Source organism: Nipponia nippon, unplaced genomic scaffold (assembly GCF_047370975.1).
Source record: "Nipponia nippon isolate SJK-2023a ecotype South Korea unplaced genomic scaffold, ASM4737097v1 scaffold_4, whole genome shotgun sequence".
NCBI lineage: Eukaryota > Metazoa > Chordata > Aves > Pelecaniformes > Threskiornithidae > Nipponia > Nipponia nippon.
In genome coordinates, this window is record NW_028262358.1 from 42,855,561 (window position 1) to 42,872,097 (window position 16,537).

General features: G+C 36.8%; 1 protein-coding gene across 8 annotated transcripts in view; it reads right to left on the reverse strand.

The window, feature by feature from the left end:
* Positions 1-16,537, reverse strand: part of RYR2 (ryanodine receptor 2) — a 434,903-nt gene that overhangs the window by 408,190 nt on the left and 10,176 nt on the right. For 7 of the 8 annotated variants that reach the window (XM_087777051.1, XM_087777048.1, XM_087777045.1 and 4 more), the window contains exon 2: positions 13,513-13,569. The exons of the other annotated variant lie outside the window; for it this stretch is intronic. In XM_087777051.1, the coding sequence (XP_087633177.1) occupies positions 13,513-13,569 (57 nt within the window). The remainder of the gene's footprint in view (positions 1-13,512; positions 13,570-16,537) is intronic. 8 annotated transcript variants of the gene reach the window in all.

Here is a 16,537-nt window from a genome sequence, read left to right on the forward strand (position 1 = left end):
GAGTAACAACTGACCTCCATTCATTCATGCAACAATCTTCCCATCAGTCCAATACGGACAATACAATCAATGCTTTGTGGCTTCTTCAAGGGTGCGGGGAGGGGGAAAAGCCAGCGAACCCATCAGAAAGGTTGTTTCTCTGCTTCTTACGCAAGGGGCACTGCAAGGGAACACAGGGAGGTGTTTCCACAAGACAAACTAATGAGGATTTCTAGGGAAACAGTGACTGAGTTTGTTTAAACCCACATTTCTATAGGTTCACCCTACTATGTGAACTACATTATTTACTTTATACACAAGCTATGGGCACGTTTCACATGAGAAATGGTATTTTTTCTTTATTATTAAAAGCTACTTCCTCGAAGCCACCCCTGCTCAATAGTCACTTTGTCCCTGATCAAATGACACAGCTCATTATTTTCCACAGAAGCAGCAGCAATTTAATGTTGAATTCACGCCTATCCTCTTGAAAACCTGCCAAACCTTTAAATACTGCAGACACCATTTGGGAATGAAGTATTTATTTCTTATCAACAGTTATTGTTTAAATGGAGCAGTAATGTAAATGCATCATTCTCCCTATTAGCCTAAGGATGCAAGAAGTACAGCTAGCGGGGGGAGGGGAGTATTCATGATCCCTCAGGGACACTTGCATCCCATTTAAAACAATTACACAGCCCAGTGGCTCAAAAAAAAAAAAAAAAAGGGGGGGGGGACATTCTCAAATATGTGTGTGTAAATGTTATTATTTGAGCTATTTGTGGTGTGAACTTCCACATATAATAATGACAAAGATAATGATAATTCTCCATTTTGTTGTCAGGGCAGGAAGAAGTGTTCAATTATTTTTTTCTTTTTTTTTTTTTTTTTTTAAACTCAGAAGCTCAAAATGGCAATATCACCCTCAAGGCCAAAGCTGACCACTTTTCTGCTCACATACTTATATCTTAATAATTAAAAAGAACGTATGCTTCTCCTAGCCCCTAAATTTCAGTGAAGTATGTTCTTTTTAGTACATACTGCTTCTGAGTATGGAATGGAGGTGCTCTGAAGAATTTTAATCTTAAATCTTATATAAGAAAAAGGATCTATTACCAAACTTTAAAAACACGCCTTTCTTAAAGTCACAACTAAAAGGAAATCTAAAAGGTTACTATTTTTCCACCTGAAATTAACAGTACTTTTAGCCAACCTTGCATTTTTCAATTCTCTCCCTCAGGATCTCCAAGCATTAAGTGCCACCACTGAAAGGCGGGAATTGGTGACCTCCATTTTGGAACATCAGAAGCCCAGAGATGCTCACCGCTTGGCTACCACACAGTGCATCCTCATACTTACAGACACTCTCATTTGCAGTGCACAGCTACCAACAAAAGCAGCTGTTGTTTTCTCTCTTCCTTAAATCTTTACAGGGGGTGTTACAAACCATGTCTGCTGCCTGGTTGGAAAGTGAGCAGTACCAGGTGCAACACTGGCTTCGTCGCTGCCTGAGGGAATTCCCTTCATCTCATTGTCTTTCTAACCTGACTGGGAGCTTCAAGAAGATCCTGCATTTGAATATTTGACTGGGAGGTAGTTAGCTTATTATCATAATCAATTTTAAGCACATGGAGTGGCAACAACTATTATTTTTTAGTTTTAATGGAATTCTTATTTCTTATTATTGTCAAATTCAAGACAGAAGCCCACCTTTAGTATTGATCAACTCAGCAGCCTTTCATAGGTAAAGAAATCCACTTTACAGTCCAACCTATTCGTTACAATAAGAATCAAATTAAAAATATCCATACTGCTTTTTTCTTTTTTTAAAACAAATTGCAACTCCTAGAATTTAAAAAAAAAAAAAAAAAAAAAAGATTTCCACCTCTAAGATTTACTGTTTGAACACTGGCACTTATAGTTAATACTTTCCAGCTCTCAAAGACAAGATGCCTGTAATTGCTAAGCACCATTACTGCAAAACAAATCTAGACAGGATGCATAAGAGATTTTACTGCCTTACCAATAAAATGTTTAGACTAAGTTTTTCCTCCACCCTGATTAAAGGGTGAGCACTGAGCCGCAGCCTACCACAGACTGCCTGTGCCCTGACAGCACTGCACAGCCCACCGCCTGTTCCCTATTTGCTCTGCTCACCTACATGCGCACGAAGGCCAGGGTTTGAATCGCTTCTCATCCTGCCAGTCCTCACAATACAGGTATGACAGGGGACAGATCTCTTTTCCTGCACTGGAAAAAAGGCAGCCTGTGCAACCATGGAAGATCACACCTTGGACGTCCGTCAGGCTACAGTGTTGCCCATGACTATCTGATCACAGCTGCTGTTGACTGCTTAGGCTGTCCTGCCAAAGAGAGCTGCGCACCGCAACTCCAGGAGGTTTCTTTAGCTACAACTCAACCACATCTCGCTCTCAAGTATATGAGAACAGCAACATTATGAAGCGGCAAAAGCGCAAATTAAAAACCACAAAAAGGGAAAAGTGGATGAGGAATCTGAAATTGTAGAAAAATACAAAAAAGAACCCTAGCCGCTTCTCAAAAACCTTTTTTTCAAAAGTTGCCTCTGTTGTAAAGCTGGGTAACAGATTTAAAAAAAGAAAAAAAAAAGAAAAGAAAAAAATTTAATCCAAAACTCTTTTTTTTAAATACTGAAGATTTTGCATAAGACTACAAAACAAAAATTGTTACCATAGTTGAAAATACATGCAGTAATATTTTCGGTTACGATTCACTGCCCTTTCCAGTACCAGAACTAGGGATTATCAATTAAAAGTTGCACACAGCAGCTTCAAAACAAAGAGGAGGTGACACTTCCCCACGCAACATCCACCTCAGCTGCGGAACTCAATTGGCTACCAAATTCAGTGTCACCAGGCCTGAGTCTAATTCCCCCAGGTCACAAACCGCTAGAGGCTGGCAGCGCACAGCAGAGACAGAGAAAGTCTATTCTTGTCCTCTTCCCTTACTGTTATTGACTGCTACTGGAGATACAATACTGAGCTAAATAGACCCCTTGGTCTTCCGTTATTCCTTCAGTTATTTTTATGTTCTTATGTAATCTATAGTAAATAAATAAATACAACACATAAAAGCACTGCAATTAAGGATAAAAGCAGTCTAGCTTACTTCACTGGGAGCACTGATGCAGAATACAGTAGAAGATACACATATTTTTAAAACACATTACGTTAGCAAGAGCTGAAGTCTTAGAATAGCCTTTCTTTTGAGACAGCAAGCACTCCTTCAGCCTAGAATTTGTATTTCCTGAGTAAAGTAAACCTCTGACATTAAATCATAAGATTTAAAGTGTAGTCTCGCATAATTTCTTTTAACTATTACTTTTAAGGCATTATTTGCATATTTTAAGACCACGGCGGGGGGGGGGGGGGCGGGATATAGATCCATGAATGTAATACAGGGCCTGACCAAAAAAAAAAAATAAATAAAAAAAAAAAATCTATAAACCAGTAAGAGCAACTGGATACAGTTTTTATTACTATTTTTACAGTGTCTTTCCATCACCTGAAGTGAATTAAATACTTGGAAAAATCTTATGTAAGGCATTTTAACTGTGAGTCATCTGTAAGTATGCTCTTGCATACTAAATAAGCTGAAAACAGTTGGTACTTCATGCTGAGCGACATCCCTGTTTTGCTTAAATCTTCAGATTCCATCTTCACATGGTATTTCTGCTCATTTTAGAAACAGTGTATTACAGGTTGCATATCTTTGCTTCTGTTTGCCTTTTTTATTCATCAGTACCGATCTGCATTCAAATTTCAGGTGAGTCATTAAATCCAGGGAAAATGCCAGTCTTTGTTCTCACTGGGACTTAACCACAACCATAAAGTAAACTTTAATTCTTCTTCCAACCTAGTAATACCTGACAAGACATCTGTGTAGTAACTTGACTAGGAAGACAGAAGATGTAGCTAGAAAAGCATTCCTTCACTGTACTGAAACAAAAACCAAAAACCTTGACCTATGCAAAGTTTTCTAAAGGTAAGTTCCACAAAGAAAAAGTCCCATTGTGTGAAACCATCAAATGTTTTTTTTATTCAAGTTTCCAACCACATATTCACTGCTTTACCAGAACATAAAACAAAAAACCCGTAAGGTCTTATTAATTCATTGCTCTTTCATTATTTTCACCTGTAGAAACAAATCACAATAAGTAACAAAAAAAAATTAAAAAAAAAAAATCAAACTGAATTCTCACTGTTTCCACAGAATAAACGTTTTAACAAAATAAACAGATTCTAAGAATGAATTACCCTCACTCAAAACATTTCATCCAGAATTTCCTACATTAATGATAATATACTGAAGTTCAGGGAGAGAATCCAATAGCTAACTACAATTTAGGATTTTAGAGTGCAAATTAAGAATTTAAATTATGCTAGTATTAAGGACTCTTCTTTCTCATTGCATACATCTTCATGACTAAGGATGGTCATACTGTCACAGCAAATTGCAGTGTCCTTTGACTCCTCATCCAGAAGCTATCTTGTATTTACATAATACAGCTGCAAAGAAATAACATTTAAATAAGCCCACTTTTAAGCACAAATAAAAGCCACACTGACTACCTATAATATCAGTATATATGCAACACAGAATGACAAAACAAATTAATGTACATGAAACAAAACACATTTTGTAGGTGCACAGAAGAACCAAACATAAGAGTTAAAAATTACCTCTGAAGTCAACTTGCATCTCTTTGGAAACATTCTCTGAGAACTCTTACATTTATTCAACTCTAATTCCAACTTTTTTTTAGGCACTTCAGGAAATTCTAACCTAGGCCAACCACTACCTTAATCAGAGCAGACCCAAAAAAAACACACTTCCCCTCTTATTAGCCTAGCTTCCTTCTTCTAATTGACATGGAGAACTATTTGGAATCAAAACAAATAATGTATGGCACAAAGAACCATAAAGATTATACAGATGCCAAACTTTCCTTCAGATTTTGCAATATATGGCTGGAGCAGACATATAGTTTATCCATTAACACCTGAAACTTGGGACAGTTCAATGGACAAATTGATTGCTGTTTCTGCTCACTTTTAATGAAACATTCCACTCAAATATTATTTTATGTGAGGATGTATATGCTCCCACACCACTCAATAAAAGAAGACTCAACCCTTTCAAGTCTCCAGGATGTATGTTTTATAGTTATTACTTGGCTATAGTTACTCAGAATAATTTGTGTGTCTCCCCTGCCATTTTCTCCTTTAAGAATGGCTTCTCAAAAAGATCTTCTTCCCACTCTTCTTATTCTGATATGCCATGAACACAGGAACCATAATGTATACTACTTTAAATTAAATATTACCAGTGCAGACCAGGCACTATTTCAAATCAACCAGGCAACCACAATTTAGAACTTCTAATTCAATAACTGCGATGGTTTTTTCCAACTATGCTATTATTAGCAGTACTATACATTTTGTACAGAGACTTTTCCACATATTTCTAATAACAACCATTGAATAAATTTGCAAATAAAGTCACCTTTTTTTGTCCAGTCTTCTGTCCATTAGGCCTGGAATCTATGCACTGACTTCCAGTATCCTCCCACATAATGTCCGTATTATATGTCCTTGTCTTCAATGGCATAGCTCTCCAAGTCTCTATATCCAAAGTCATCATGAGTCCAGAGGAGCCCAGAACGGACCCCAAGACATCCTCTGTGTCCCTGGGCACACGATTTCATTTCCCTGTCCCTTCATCTCATCTCAGTGTTTCTCCATCTTGCCTATGGGGAGTGTACGCCCTTTCAGGCAGGAACTGTGGCTGACTGTGCTTTTGTACAGCAGCATAGTGGCACCCTCGCCTCAGCTGAGCCCTCTGGGCACTATGTAATCCAATCGATAATAATAATTAATTTTGTCCCTTGTTTCCTCTTGTATCCAACAGCTGTGATCTTTCCTCTGATAGCTGAACACACATTGTAGTCCCTCAGGTTTTGTCTCACTAGCAAAGACATCCATTCTTCCCCTCTCCTCAGACCTACCTAGAATATCTTACCCAGTTCTTCAAGAAAGACACAGTAATTGGTTTTTCTTTCTTCAAATTCTATCCCAAAATTCATTTCCTTCAGATATATTTTCACTATTAATCTAAGGCACCTTATGCTATTTCAAAGCCATAGGTTAAGGAGGTAAGAGGTAAAACACAAGCATTTCAGACTTAAAATACAAATGTTACATGGACAATTGTATTTTCCATATGCATATGTTATCTCTTATCGAACTAAAGAGCGACAAGAAGTACCAATTTGTACATAGGGCAGATCCTTCACTACAGATTGGTACCTCTGACAATGGTTTAAATTATTTCAGTAGATTCCTATTGGCATGAAACACAGGAAAATGCTCAGAAAAAACATTCATGTACTTTCATCCATACTCGTACACACACACCCACACAAGCAGTCAAGAGTCCAACAAAGCCAGAGCTCTTTTGGCGAGATAGACCTCAAATCAAAATTAGTGTTTTCTGCCAGCATCAGTCAACAGTTTCTTTGTGTCAGTCACTTAAATACTGCAGCATCTATTGCTAGACAGAAAATACAAGTCTCTACCGTTTAACCAGCCCTAACATGATTTTTTAAGAGCTCTCATTATGGATGCTTCTCACAGAGCTGAGATATGAAGGTGGAGAAATCACAGGCAAGTTGTGCCATTTTGAGTACAGACACTACACTTTGAGCAAAACTAAGCAAAATTTGGGTTAAACCACAGGCAGGTTATCTACACTAGCGCATCACATCACTACCACTTGGTTGCTGTCACAAAGGGAGCACCACATAAGAAACATTAAAACATCTTATCAAGATGTTAATGTCTGAGTATCACATCTAGCACTGAAACAGTACCAAATTTGCCAGATTTGTATAACTTGTCTGACAGTTTAGGGACCCCATCCTTAATCAGGAGACACTGATGAAATAATTGAGTGGGACATTGGCTTTGGTTTAGAGAACGAACTGCAAAACTTTCCTGACAGCTGATGAGCTGGACTTACACCATTCCCGTAGTGGAGGAAAATTCAGCTTTGCAAACGCAAAGCGATGCAACATTTCTGTGCAACTATCTAAAGACTCCAAATATTTATTTGCAAAAAGCCCTTCAACATTTATTTCTCCCAAATCAAAGCTGACCTTAACATTTCAAGTTTTATATCTTCTTATTTGCAGAGATTTGCAGGAATTCTTGTCAGTTGTGGCCATCAAATTAATTGTGCTTTTTAATCACTTGGACAGTGATAAAAGATTTTACATACAATACAATCTAAAGGATCTTTCATATAATATTTTTCCCCTCGCGTTGAACTCTCCTCTCATAGCAGTTACTGTTCTTAAAAAATTATTTTCTTTAAATTTAAAAGAGCATAATTCAGCTTTACATTCCCTATGAAGAATGAGCACAACCAGACTAGAAGAGACAAAACCAAAAGAAACCACAAACCGAAAAACAACAAAAACCCCACACCACCACAACAACAACAAAAAAACCCCACTACATTAATGAAAAAAGTATCCTTTAACATTAGAGTTCCCAAAGAGGTTTGAAGGTAGCTTCCTAATGAGAAATAAATTTTTGTATTTCTTTCTCATGTTGTTTCTGGAGAGTAAAAAAAGCATGTATCAAAAGGTCTTGTAATTCACTGCCCAATGTCCAGAGTTGGAATAAGGAAGACTGACTGACTGAATTTTAATTCAGATCCTGCAAGAGTACTCTAATCATTGACCATTTTAAATCTGAATGTGAACAACTTAATAAAGTTCTTCTAAAAGGGTACTTTTATTCATTATGGCAAAATCCTGCAGTCACGGTATATAGTTCAGTTCCTGCTATCATAGACGGTTCATGCTGTCTTGCTTGGACCAATACAGGTTCTAAACCTATTGACATGCCCTGAGGTGAGACAGGCTGAAATCAAGAAATCACTTTTTTTTTTTTCTCTCTAGGTGGGCAAACACTGGAATAAATTGCCCTGAGACACTGTGGAATCTGCATCTGTGGAGATGTTCAAAAGCTAGATGGACTAGATGATCTCGAGAGGTCCCTTCCAACCTCAATGATTTTGTGAGAAATCCAAAAAAGTGCTAAGTTTTGCATTAACAATTTTAACTATACAGACTGCATTACATCACCAAAAAAACCCTGCTTCAATTAAAACACCTGCTCAAAGCCCAGGAGTAGCCAAAATCAGCAGGAAAACAATGACAGTTATAATTAATTTAGACTTTGTGTTTTTGATCCGTCAGTCTCCAGGCAATTTACGGTGAGAGGAATGCAACTTCATCTTCACATTATAGACAGAAATCTGGGTATGAATACACATACTGATTCACATTTTAACAAATCCAGTTTTAGCAGCAGAAGATACAGTGATTATGTGTCTTCAGTTTAGCTGAGGTTTTTTTCGTACCTAAAGAGGGATCTGAGGGTTGTTTTATTTTCCAACAGCATTGTACTTCAGCTTCCTCTTCAGAGGATGAACTTCCAGAAATCAGAAGCCACATCTCCTTAGCCAATGTGCTGTCAACTAGACCACACTCTCTCCCTAGTAATAAAAACATATTTTATGATAGGACCCTCATTATCTTCACTCATAGTCACCCGTACTTGTGGAGGTGCTTTCTACAGAGATTCTTAACCAAAGATCAGGACAGAGGGGCAAAACTTAATCAAAGATTAAACTGATTAAATATTTCAAAGATCCCAAATTTCTTAAGCAACAAATAGCCTGAATCCATAATACTTGTTCCACGGCTGATCTTTACAACCTCCCTGTAGCTAAACAAAGTGGCACTTCATTATTCACAGTTGCCCGGACTCCACTATCTTGCAAGCCCTCCCATCAGATTTCCCTCCACCTGATCCAAAGAAAAAGCTAAACCAGAGAGAAGAATGAATACTGGAATATTCGTTGTTTAAAAATCAATCCACATTCAAGTGAAACAGTTCAGAGCAGTCATAAATCATTACATTTCTCATGTTTTACAATTCTCTTCCAGAAAAAAAATAAAATTAAAAAAAAAATCATCTTCTCATTCTTGATCTTGCAAGCTCCAAGACTAAAAAATTGCATGATTCATCTCCTCTGTTTAGCCTGGTTTGCCAAGAAAACCATGCCAGCTGAGCTGTGCAGCTAATGCACTGAAATGTATCAGAAAAACACAACAGAATTCCTAATGCCCAAAGTCTGAAGAATGGGAAAAAAGAAAAGGGGGGGGGGGGGGGAAGAGTTCATGAAAACCCTTCAAGAGGCTCAGTGGTTTGATAGTTCCCTTAAGCAACCTTAGTAACCTAACATGCCGTTAGTTAAGAAAAAAAAAAAAAAAAAAGCCAAAACAAAAAACACACACCCAAAAATAACCCTTCTCCGTAAGAAAAGTCTTCAATTTAAAACAATACTGGAGAGGAGAGTTCCACACTGCAAGCTGTACCACAGTTTCGTAGATGTCATGTTGACTAATCAGGTTGGAATGATACTTCTATCAGCTAATCTTTAATAATACTCCATTTGTCCCCTGGATCATCTCCAAATCTTGTAACAGCTGCTTCTCTCAACCTCCAGAGTCAGTTCATGAGCATCACATTGTGATTCATCAATTACAATGATACTTTCAATTGACACATCCCTGAATTTCAAAAGATCATGATGGACTTTGTGAACATTTCAGCTACAGAGACTTCCTCTCTGCAATTATTAATGTTCTGCAGCATTGGGCTAATCACAATGCCCTGGTTTTTGAATTCTGTTTGCCTCTACTACTTGTTAAATACTGTCTGGACATACAGCATGTAAAAATCCAGTCCTTAGCACAAATTACTGGATCTGAAAATACAACATGCAAACAACAGCTAAGAGAGCTAGCTGTCATCTCTAGATAGGATATTAGAACACTATTTAAAATACAGAACTTACACAACCAAAACCTAGTAAATTCTAACGTTGCTGACTGACCACACTTTCTCATTTGAATTCTCTTACACGTCCAATGAACGAGATAGTCCTTGGCCACCAGGAGGTGTGAACTCAGAATCTTCTGGTAGCACTGAAGTAAAAGGTTCACATTTCCAGCTGAACCTGCTAAAATTTGTCAGGTACAATGAGAGAACTGCCTTCCATAGACCAGAGGGTTTGATGGGAGAAACACAACCCATTCCAGAGCAGCTTTCTCTTGCGGCTGAGAAATTTGAAGCTAGTACAATGAAAAGCCAATGGAGAATGAATTCCTCTTGAAAGTCAGCACCAAACCTGGGTAGCCTGATTCTGATGTATCTTCTATCTTGCAAGATAGAGTGGAGTGACGGAAATCTCTTCTGCAACATGGCTTCCTTCGCCTCATAAGGAATGAAAGAAATAGGTGGTTTGGGCTACCTTCCAGATCAGAAGTATCCAAGTTCAACCAAATTCTTTTCTGTTCTCTGACCCAAACATTACTACAGCTTTCAGCAACACATGTCCAGTCCTAAAAAATGTATTTATTTATGATTTTACTATACTGTACCTCCTCACTGAGGAACACAAATTACAGACTAGAGATTGCTTTCCACCTTGAGGGGAAAAAACAAAACAAAAAAAAAAAAACAACAGAATTTCACAGGACAAAAGAAAAGGTATGGTTCCTGCCTGCCTGACTAAAAAAAGCAAAGGTTGACTGCAAAAAAAACAAACCAAAAAGTCACAAGAATCTTAGAAAACAGAAAGTGTTAAGTAATACGTAAAAGCAGTTTCCATGTCCCCTATAATAAATACTACAATGTTAAAATATTTCAAAATAATTCTTTATCTGTAGCCAAAGGAAAAAAGTGTGATAAACTATTTTTTTTATATCATAAAACTACAATGAGTTTAAGATTTTTACAACACTCTTCTCTCCTTAGGGTATAAAATCTTAAATATGGAAATATATTCCATTTTAAAAGAATACTAAAACTAAATCAAGAAATATATTAACCTTTACCTCAGCAAGAGTTGGACCAAGAGAACAAAACAATGTATACCAGTAGGTCAGTTTTAAAAGAGGGCAAGAGGTCTTTTATACATTCTTCCATTTTTCTCAACATCACCTTCTTCAAGACAAAAGACTACCATTTAGGACTCACCCCTCCAGCTCTTCATAAAGAAAGAGAGATGTGTTTTTGAAACAATATAAAGTTTGAAAAATTGTTTCAATTCCAGATATGGGTTAGTTTAGACACAAAAACACCCCACACATAAACCCCTATGAGGTCAAGAACAACCATGGATCAGCAACAAGAAAACCAGAAAGAAAAGCAAATAATGTGCATTTTCAGACAAGTATCAATATCTGTGGTTTTCTTTCTTCACCCTGATCAAAATTAACTCCTTTGTTTAAGGGGAAAAAAAGCAAGTGCTATACAACATTTTAAGTAAACGTAGTCATGAGACCATGCCATCATTTGAAATCATTCATTTCCGATAATAGGGAAGTCTCTGGACAAGACAACTGGAAAACAATGACTACTGTAGAATAAAACATATGCAAGGGTGCACAGAAGGTTTGGTGCCGTGTATGAAAAATTCAGTAAGTACAGAGAGAAACTTATAGACAATTTCAGCAGGAAATAAGCTGGAAAAGGACTGTTACCAGATACTGCCATGCAAATCACATGTAACCAAAAACTGGTTGAAGATCTTTCCATTTAAGCCTTTCAGTTTTACTGTAAGCCAGGAGTTGAAGTGCTAGACTAGGCAGAGGAGAAAAATGTGAGTAGAAGGTAAAGACCTGAATATTCCTATGCCTGTATATTTTCTCATTATATATTCTGCTGCATTCCAAGTACAAGGTAAATTATTCTGATAAACTCAGAAAACTAGCACACCTATTTTACTACTTACCTGCTCTCTACAATGAGCCTGAAAGTGTGCACAATTTTCACTATTTCACCATTGCCACAGTTAACACAGGAAACCGAAAGAGCAACACTGCACAATGAGAGCTCAGTTCCATGAAGCGCTGATATTCCTGAAACAGGCTTTACTTAGGCTTGGAGATACCAAATAAAAATCACAGGAGAGCTGAAGATGTTTCAGAAACTTTGTGACAAGACAGTTTCTTACCTTGAAGTATAATTGAAATTTTCCTTAATAACTAAACAAAAGCAATTGTACTCACCTAAAAGTGAAAGCTTCAAGACAAGATAGATCTCCAATCTTGTAACACAGATCAGGAAAAAAGATATTTTTTTTTTTTTTTAAAAGATATAAAGAAAAATATGACACTAAAAGAGTAAAAGAAATAAACAGGAAAAATAAGTGGTTTGTATATATCAAGCACCTAAAAAGCAGGACTCCCCCACAGCATACACAACTTCCGGAGTAAATTAAACAGTATACATAATCTCAAATTCAAATTAGAGCTGAGTTCTATGGTTGACATAAAATTTATGCTGGACACAGCAAAAGCACACTGTTAACACAAATTACAAATGCTACTCTGCAAGAATGACATTTAGCTTCTTAACAAAGACTTCAGGGAGATTTGTAGAAAAAGAAAAATCTAGCTTTCTTCTCAGAAAAGAGGAACATACAACAGATTATTACCTTTGCCGAATTGGACAAGATGGTACATTTGTGTGGCAAAGTTGGAACAGTTTACCAATAATTAGATGTAAATATTTTGAAGGACAGTTAGCAATGCATGCACATTTTTAAACTGATTGTGTAAAAGCCAGGTCACACACTTTTGGTGCATAAGCAAGATAAATATTAATTGGGCTTAAAATGGTAGACAAAGAGCACAGAAAACAATATGCATTCAACACATTTAGGCTGTTATATACAACAGTGCACAATGCTATTAGTGTAGGATTCAGCTCTGGTTAAAATCTACAGGAGGTTTGACATTAACATCAGTGAGAACAGAACCAGACTTACAAAACACATACATAGCCATATGGAGACCCTTGCAGTCACGGAGCAGCAAATCGATTCATAAAATGTTTAACGAATGCAGAGTAGATTATTCTGCTAGATATTATACTAAAATCAATTAATTTACATTCAGATTGCAATATAATTTAAGCAATAGGTAAGAGAGCCAGGTTTTTACTTGAAGCAGCCTTTGTAATACAGGATTTGGTTTTAGGCTCCTGGCAAAAAAAAAAAAAAAAAAAAAAAACACACACCCTATATATAGATATAGATATATTCATACCATAAGTATTTTCTTCTAGCCTTTTGCTAATAAAATAACCCTTAACAACCTGTTATACCAACCTGCCTGTTTTATGTATTTTTCATTTAAACGATTTATTCCTCAGGCAGGGAAAATGAGATCCAACTAGAAATTCTGAAAGGAATATAAGGATTTTCTTCAGCTGATTACTCTGTTTAAAGGTATACAGTAAGGCTACAAACCCATTTCATTCACAGAACTCCTCATTTCTCTGCCCCTCCCAATCAAACGAATTACTATGGTACAACTAAGCAAACCGTAACTTTTGAGTAAGAACTTACTACAACAAAGTGCGCTTCCCAAGCTCTAGATGTGGTTCCAATTGTCAAACTGTAATTCTGTAACAGACATAAATCATCATAAAAAACCTCACTCATCAATAGGAAGTCACATAGGTACATAAAGAAGTCATTTTGTTAGCATTCACGCTCCCACACAGTTCACTACCCAATTAAACTCATTCCTTCATTGAATGTTTGTTCTGACCCATGTTAGTTTATTCTGTTAGTAAATCAAAAAGTGCAGCAAGGCCTTCCTATGTAAACAGAAATGCAAATGCCATGCATGGAAACAAATCTCCCCATCAAGTTCTGAAGGTTGAGCATTTCTCACACACTATATTAATTGGATTACTTTACAGGATTACAGCTTCACAAAACTCATACAGTAACTCTCACCTAGAGGTTTTCTCAGAGTCAGCAGAACGTACCTCTGTGCAGAGGGCCTGAGTAAACAGTGCCTTAAGCCAGGCACAGGACTTCTGCAGAGAGGTGATTTACCAAGCCTGAGGGGCAACCCCAGAAACAAATCAGTTTGGAAGGGAAGAATATTGTCACTGATGCTCTTTTAACTTTGCAGCTGTCAAAAAAAAAAAAAAACAAACTGTAGAACAGAAAGCAGAATAAAAAAGGGGATAAAACAGAAAGTGTATAATTCTGCTTCACTAACAGATTTATAGTATAAAGAAAGAAGAAATTCAGAGACTTCAGCTGCAATTGCAGCTGACATACAAATTATAAGCTAGAATTCAACTAGAAATCTCAAAATAAAAAAAGAACATTACATTACTTCTGACATAATCAGAATAAAGTGATGCCTGTAACATTATCGATAAAATACATCAACATTGCAGCTTGATATATCTTTAAACGACATTAATTTAATTTTCAGTAGATTAAAACAGGTATGGAAATTCCTAACTCAGAAAAAAAAAAAATAATACCTCCATTCTCAGTTGGCTGTTGTCAATAAATGGGCATAAATATTTCACTATTTAAAAATGTAGGTATACAGTTTCTATGACATTGAGCCACACATTTCACCTAGAAAAAAAAGATACCTCCATTCACCTTTAGGAACATGAAAATTAACTTTCACTACCTAATTACTCATTTTTCTCCTCCCTCTCCATGGAAAATGAAGGCATTTTGGGTCTAAACTCAGAGTTACATTACATTACATTTCCTATGCAAAAACATCTATTTTGTTTTGGAGAAAAGCCAGGCAACAAGCTATGCCTCTCAAGAGGATGACAAAGCTCACCTATGAGATTTGACATCCCTTCCTCCTACATTCCATCCCTTTCCCTTTCTAGACAAATTCTGTTCATTTGAAATTAAGGATCTGGGAGTCCTTCAGCTCGATGAGCTGAAGCTTTGCAGAGGTCAAGCATGCAAAGGAAAAGGAGAAAAAAAAATGCAGACTAATCCTACATAAATACAAACAATGTGGAGAAATACGTATTCCTGAAGTTCTCATGATAACCTCTCTCCTACTCGGCAAACTTGATGTGACACTTCTAATACACTTATTTTCTTGTTCTGAGAGAAGAAAAAAGAAAAAGACCTTGACCTTGCCTTTTGTCAGATCAAGAGAGCAATTAAAAAGAAGAAAGAAAGAAAGACATTCCAAATTTAAGAGCCCCCTTCAGGAAAATATCCTTCTACCAATTTGAATGAATGCTTAAATTCATAACTAAAGACAACAGCAAGTTCTGCCACAGGCTTAGGTTGAACCTGTGTCAAACTTTAAATCAGGAAGAGCAATCAAACCCAATACCAAAAGACAGAGATCCCAGTGGCTGTGACAATAAAAAGGAAGAGTGAGAAGCGAGAGAGATTAAACAAAAAGTTGGACTCAGAGGTTGAAAGACCAAAGAAAAGCAACTTCAAATGAACCAGCAGATAGCATACAGAACAGAGTACCCTTGTATGAGATACTGCTAACAGATTTCAGAAATGGACTTGGAGGCATAACATTGCAAGTGATATTCTGAAACTATCCAACATGCAACAGCGTTTCTTCTACAGCATTTCAAGAACCTTCTCATATCAAAACAAAATTTACAGGATGTTTCTACAAAAACCCTGGTCAGCTCAAAATGGAGATTAGGCCTTCACTGATTACTTGTTTTGCAATCCGTTCTTTTTGTAAGCTTTAAGGTTCTTCTTCCATCAAAATACCAGTATCAAAAGTAGTAACTTTTAAAATGTATATTCACTACATTAGACATATTAAAAGTGATTAAAGAGTAAATAATGGCTGACATATACCTGACAAAGCAGTCAGGCTATCACGCTAAGACCTATTCAAAAACATCTTCGTATGTGAACCATTAATTCACAAGCTTACCCTACAGAAATTCAGTCAGTGATGGAACACCTACGGCATTTGAGAAGTTTTCTGGGCTTACCTACATAGCTATCACCCTCCTGCAATTACTAAATCCTAGACTAGTGCTGTTTTGCTTACAAGCTTTTCTAAAGGACTTGCTACATAATTTAAAGTCTACAAGAAATTAGGCAGGCTTCTTATGTATGCACCAATAAATACAAGTCTTATCCATGTTATCCTTACTATTCCAGCATCGTGTTTAGATCTCTGATGGTACTGCTTCATGGATTCTTTGCCTCAAGAATCACACTTCAGCAACGTTACCTAGCATTTCTGGCCCTGAAAATTCATACAGTGTTATTTGCACAGACTTTGACCTCTATCAGTTCCTTCATTAGGAGAGTTAGATCTCTTCAGCCACACTTGCTATGATAGTTCTCATGAATTAATCGTTTCATGTCTGCATGAATGCAATACTGCAGTTCCTTCAGCTGTCTGCTGGACTGGCTAGTATGTGTCAGATCATGAGACAAGTCTTTGCTTTCTAAGTGTCAGCTGGGGCAGAAAAAAAACAAACCAACCAAAACCCACATTTATTTAATGCAAGCTTTTAAAAGGAGATTAATCCAACTCTTTAGCAAGGAAGGACTATTATATTGCCTGTAACACCAGAAGAAAGATTCTCTCCATCCC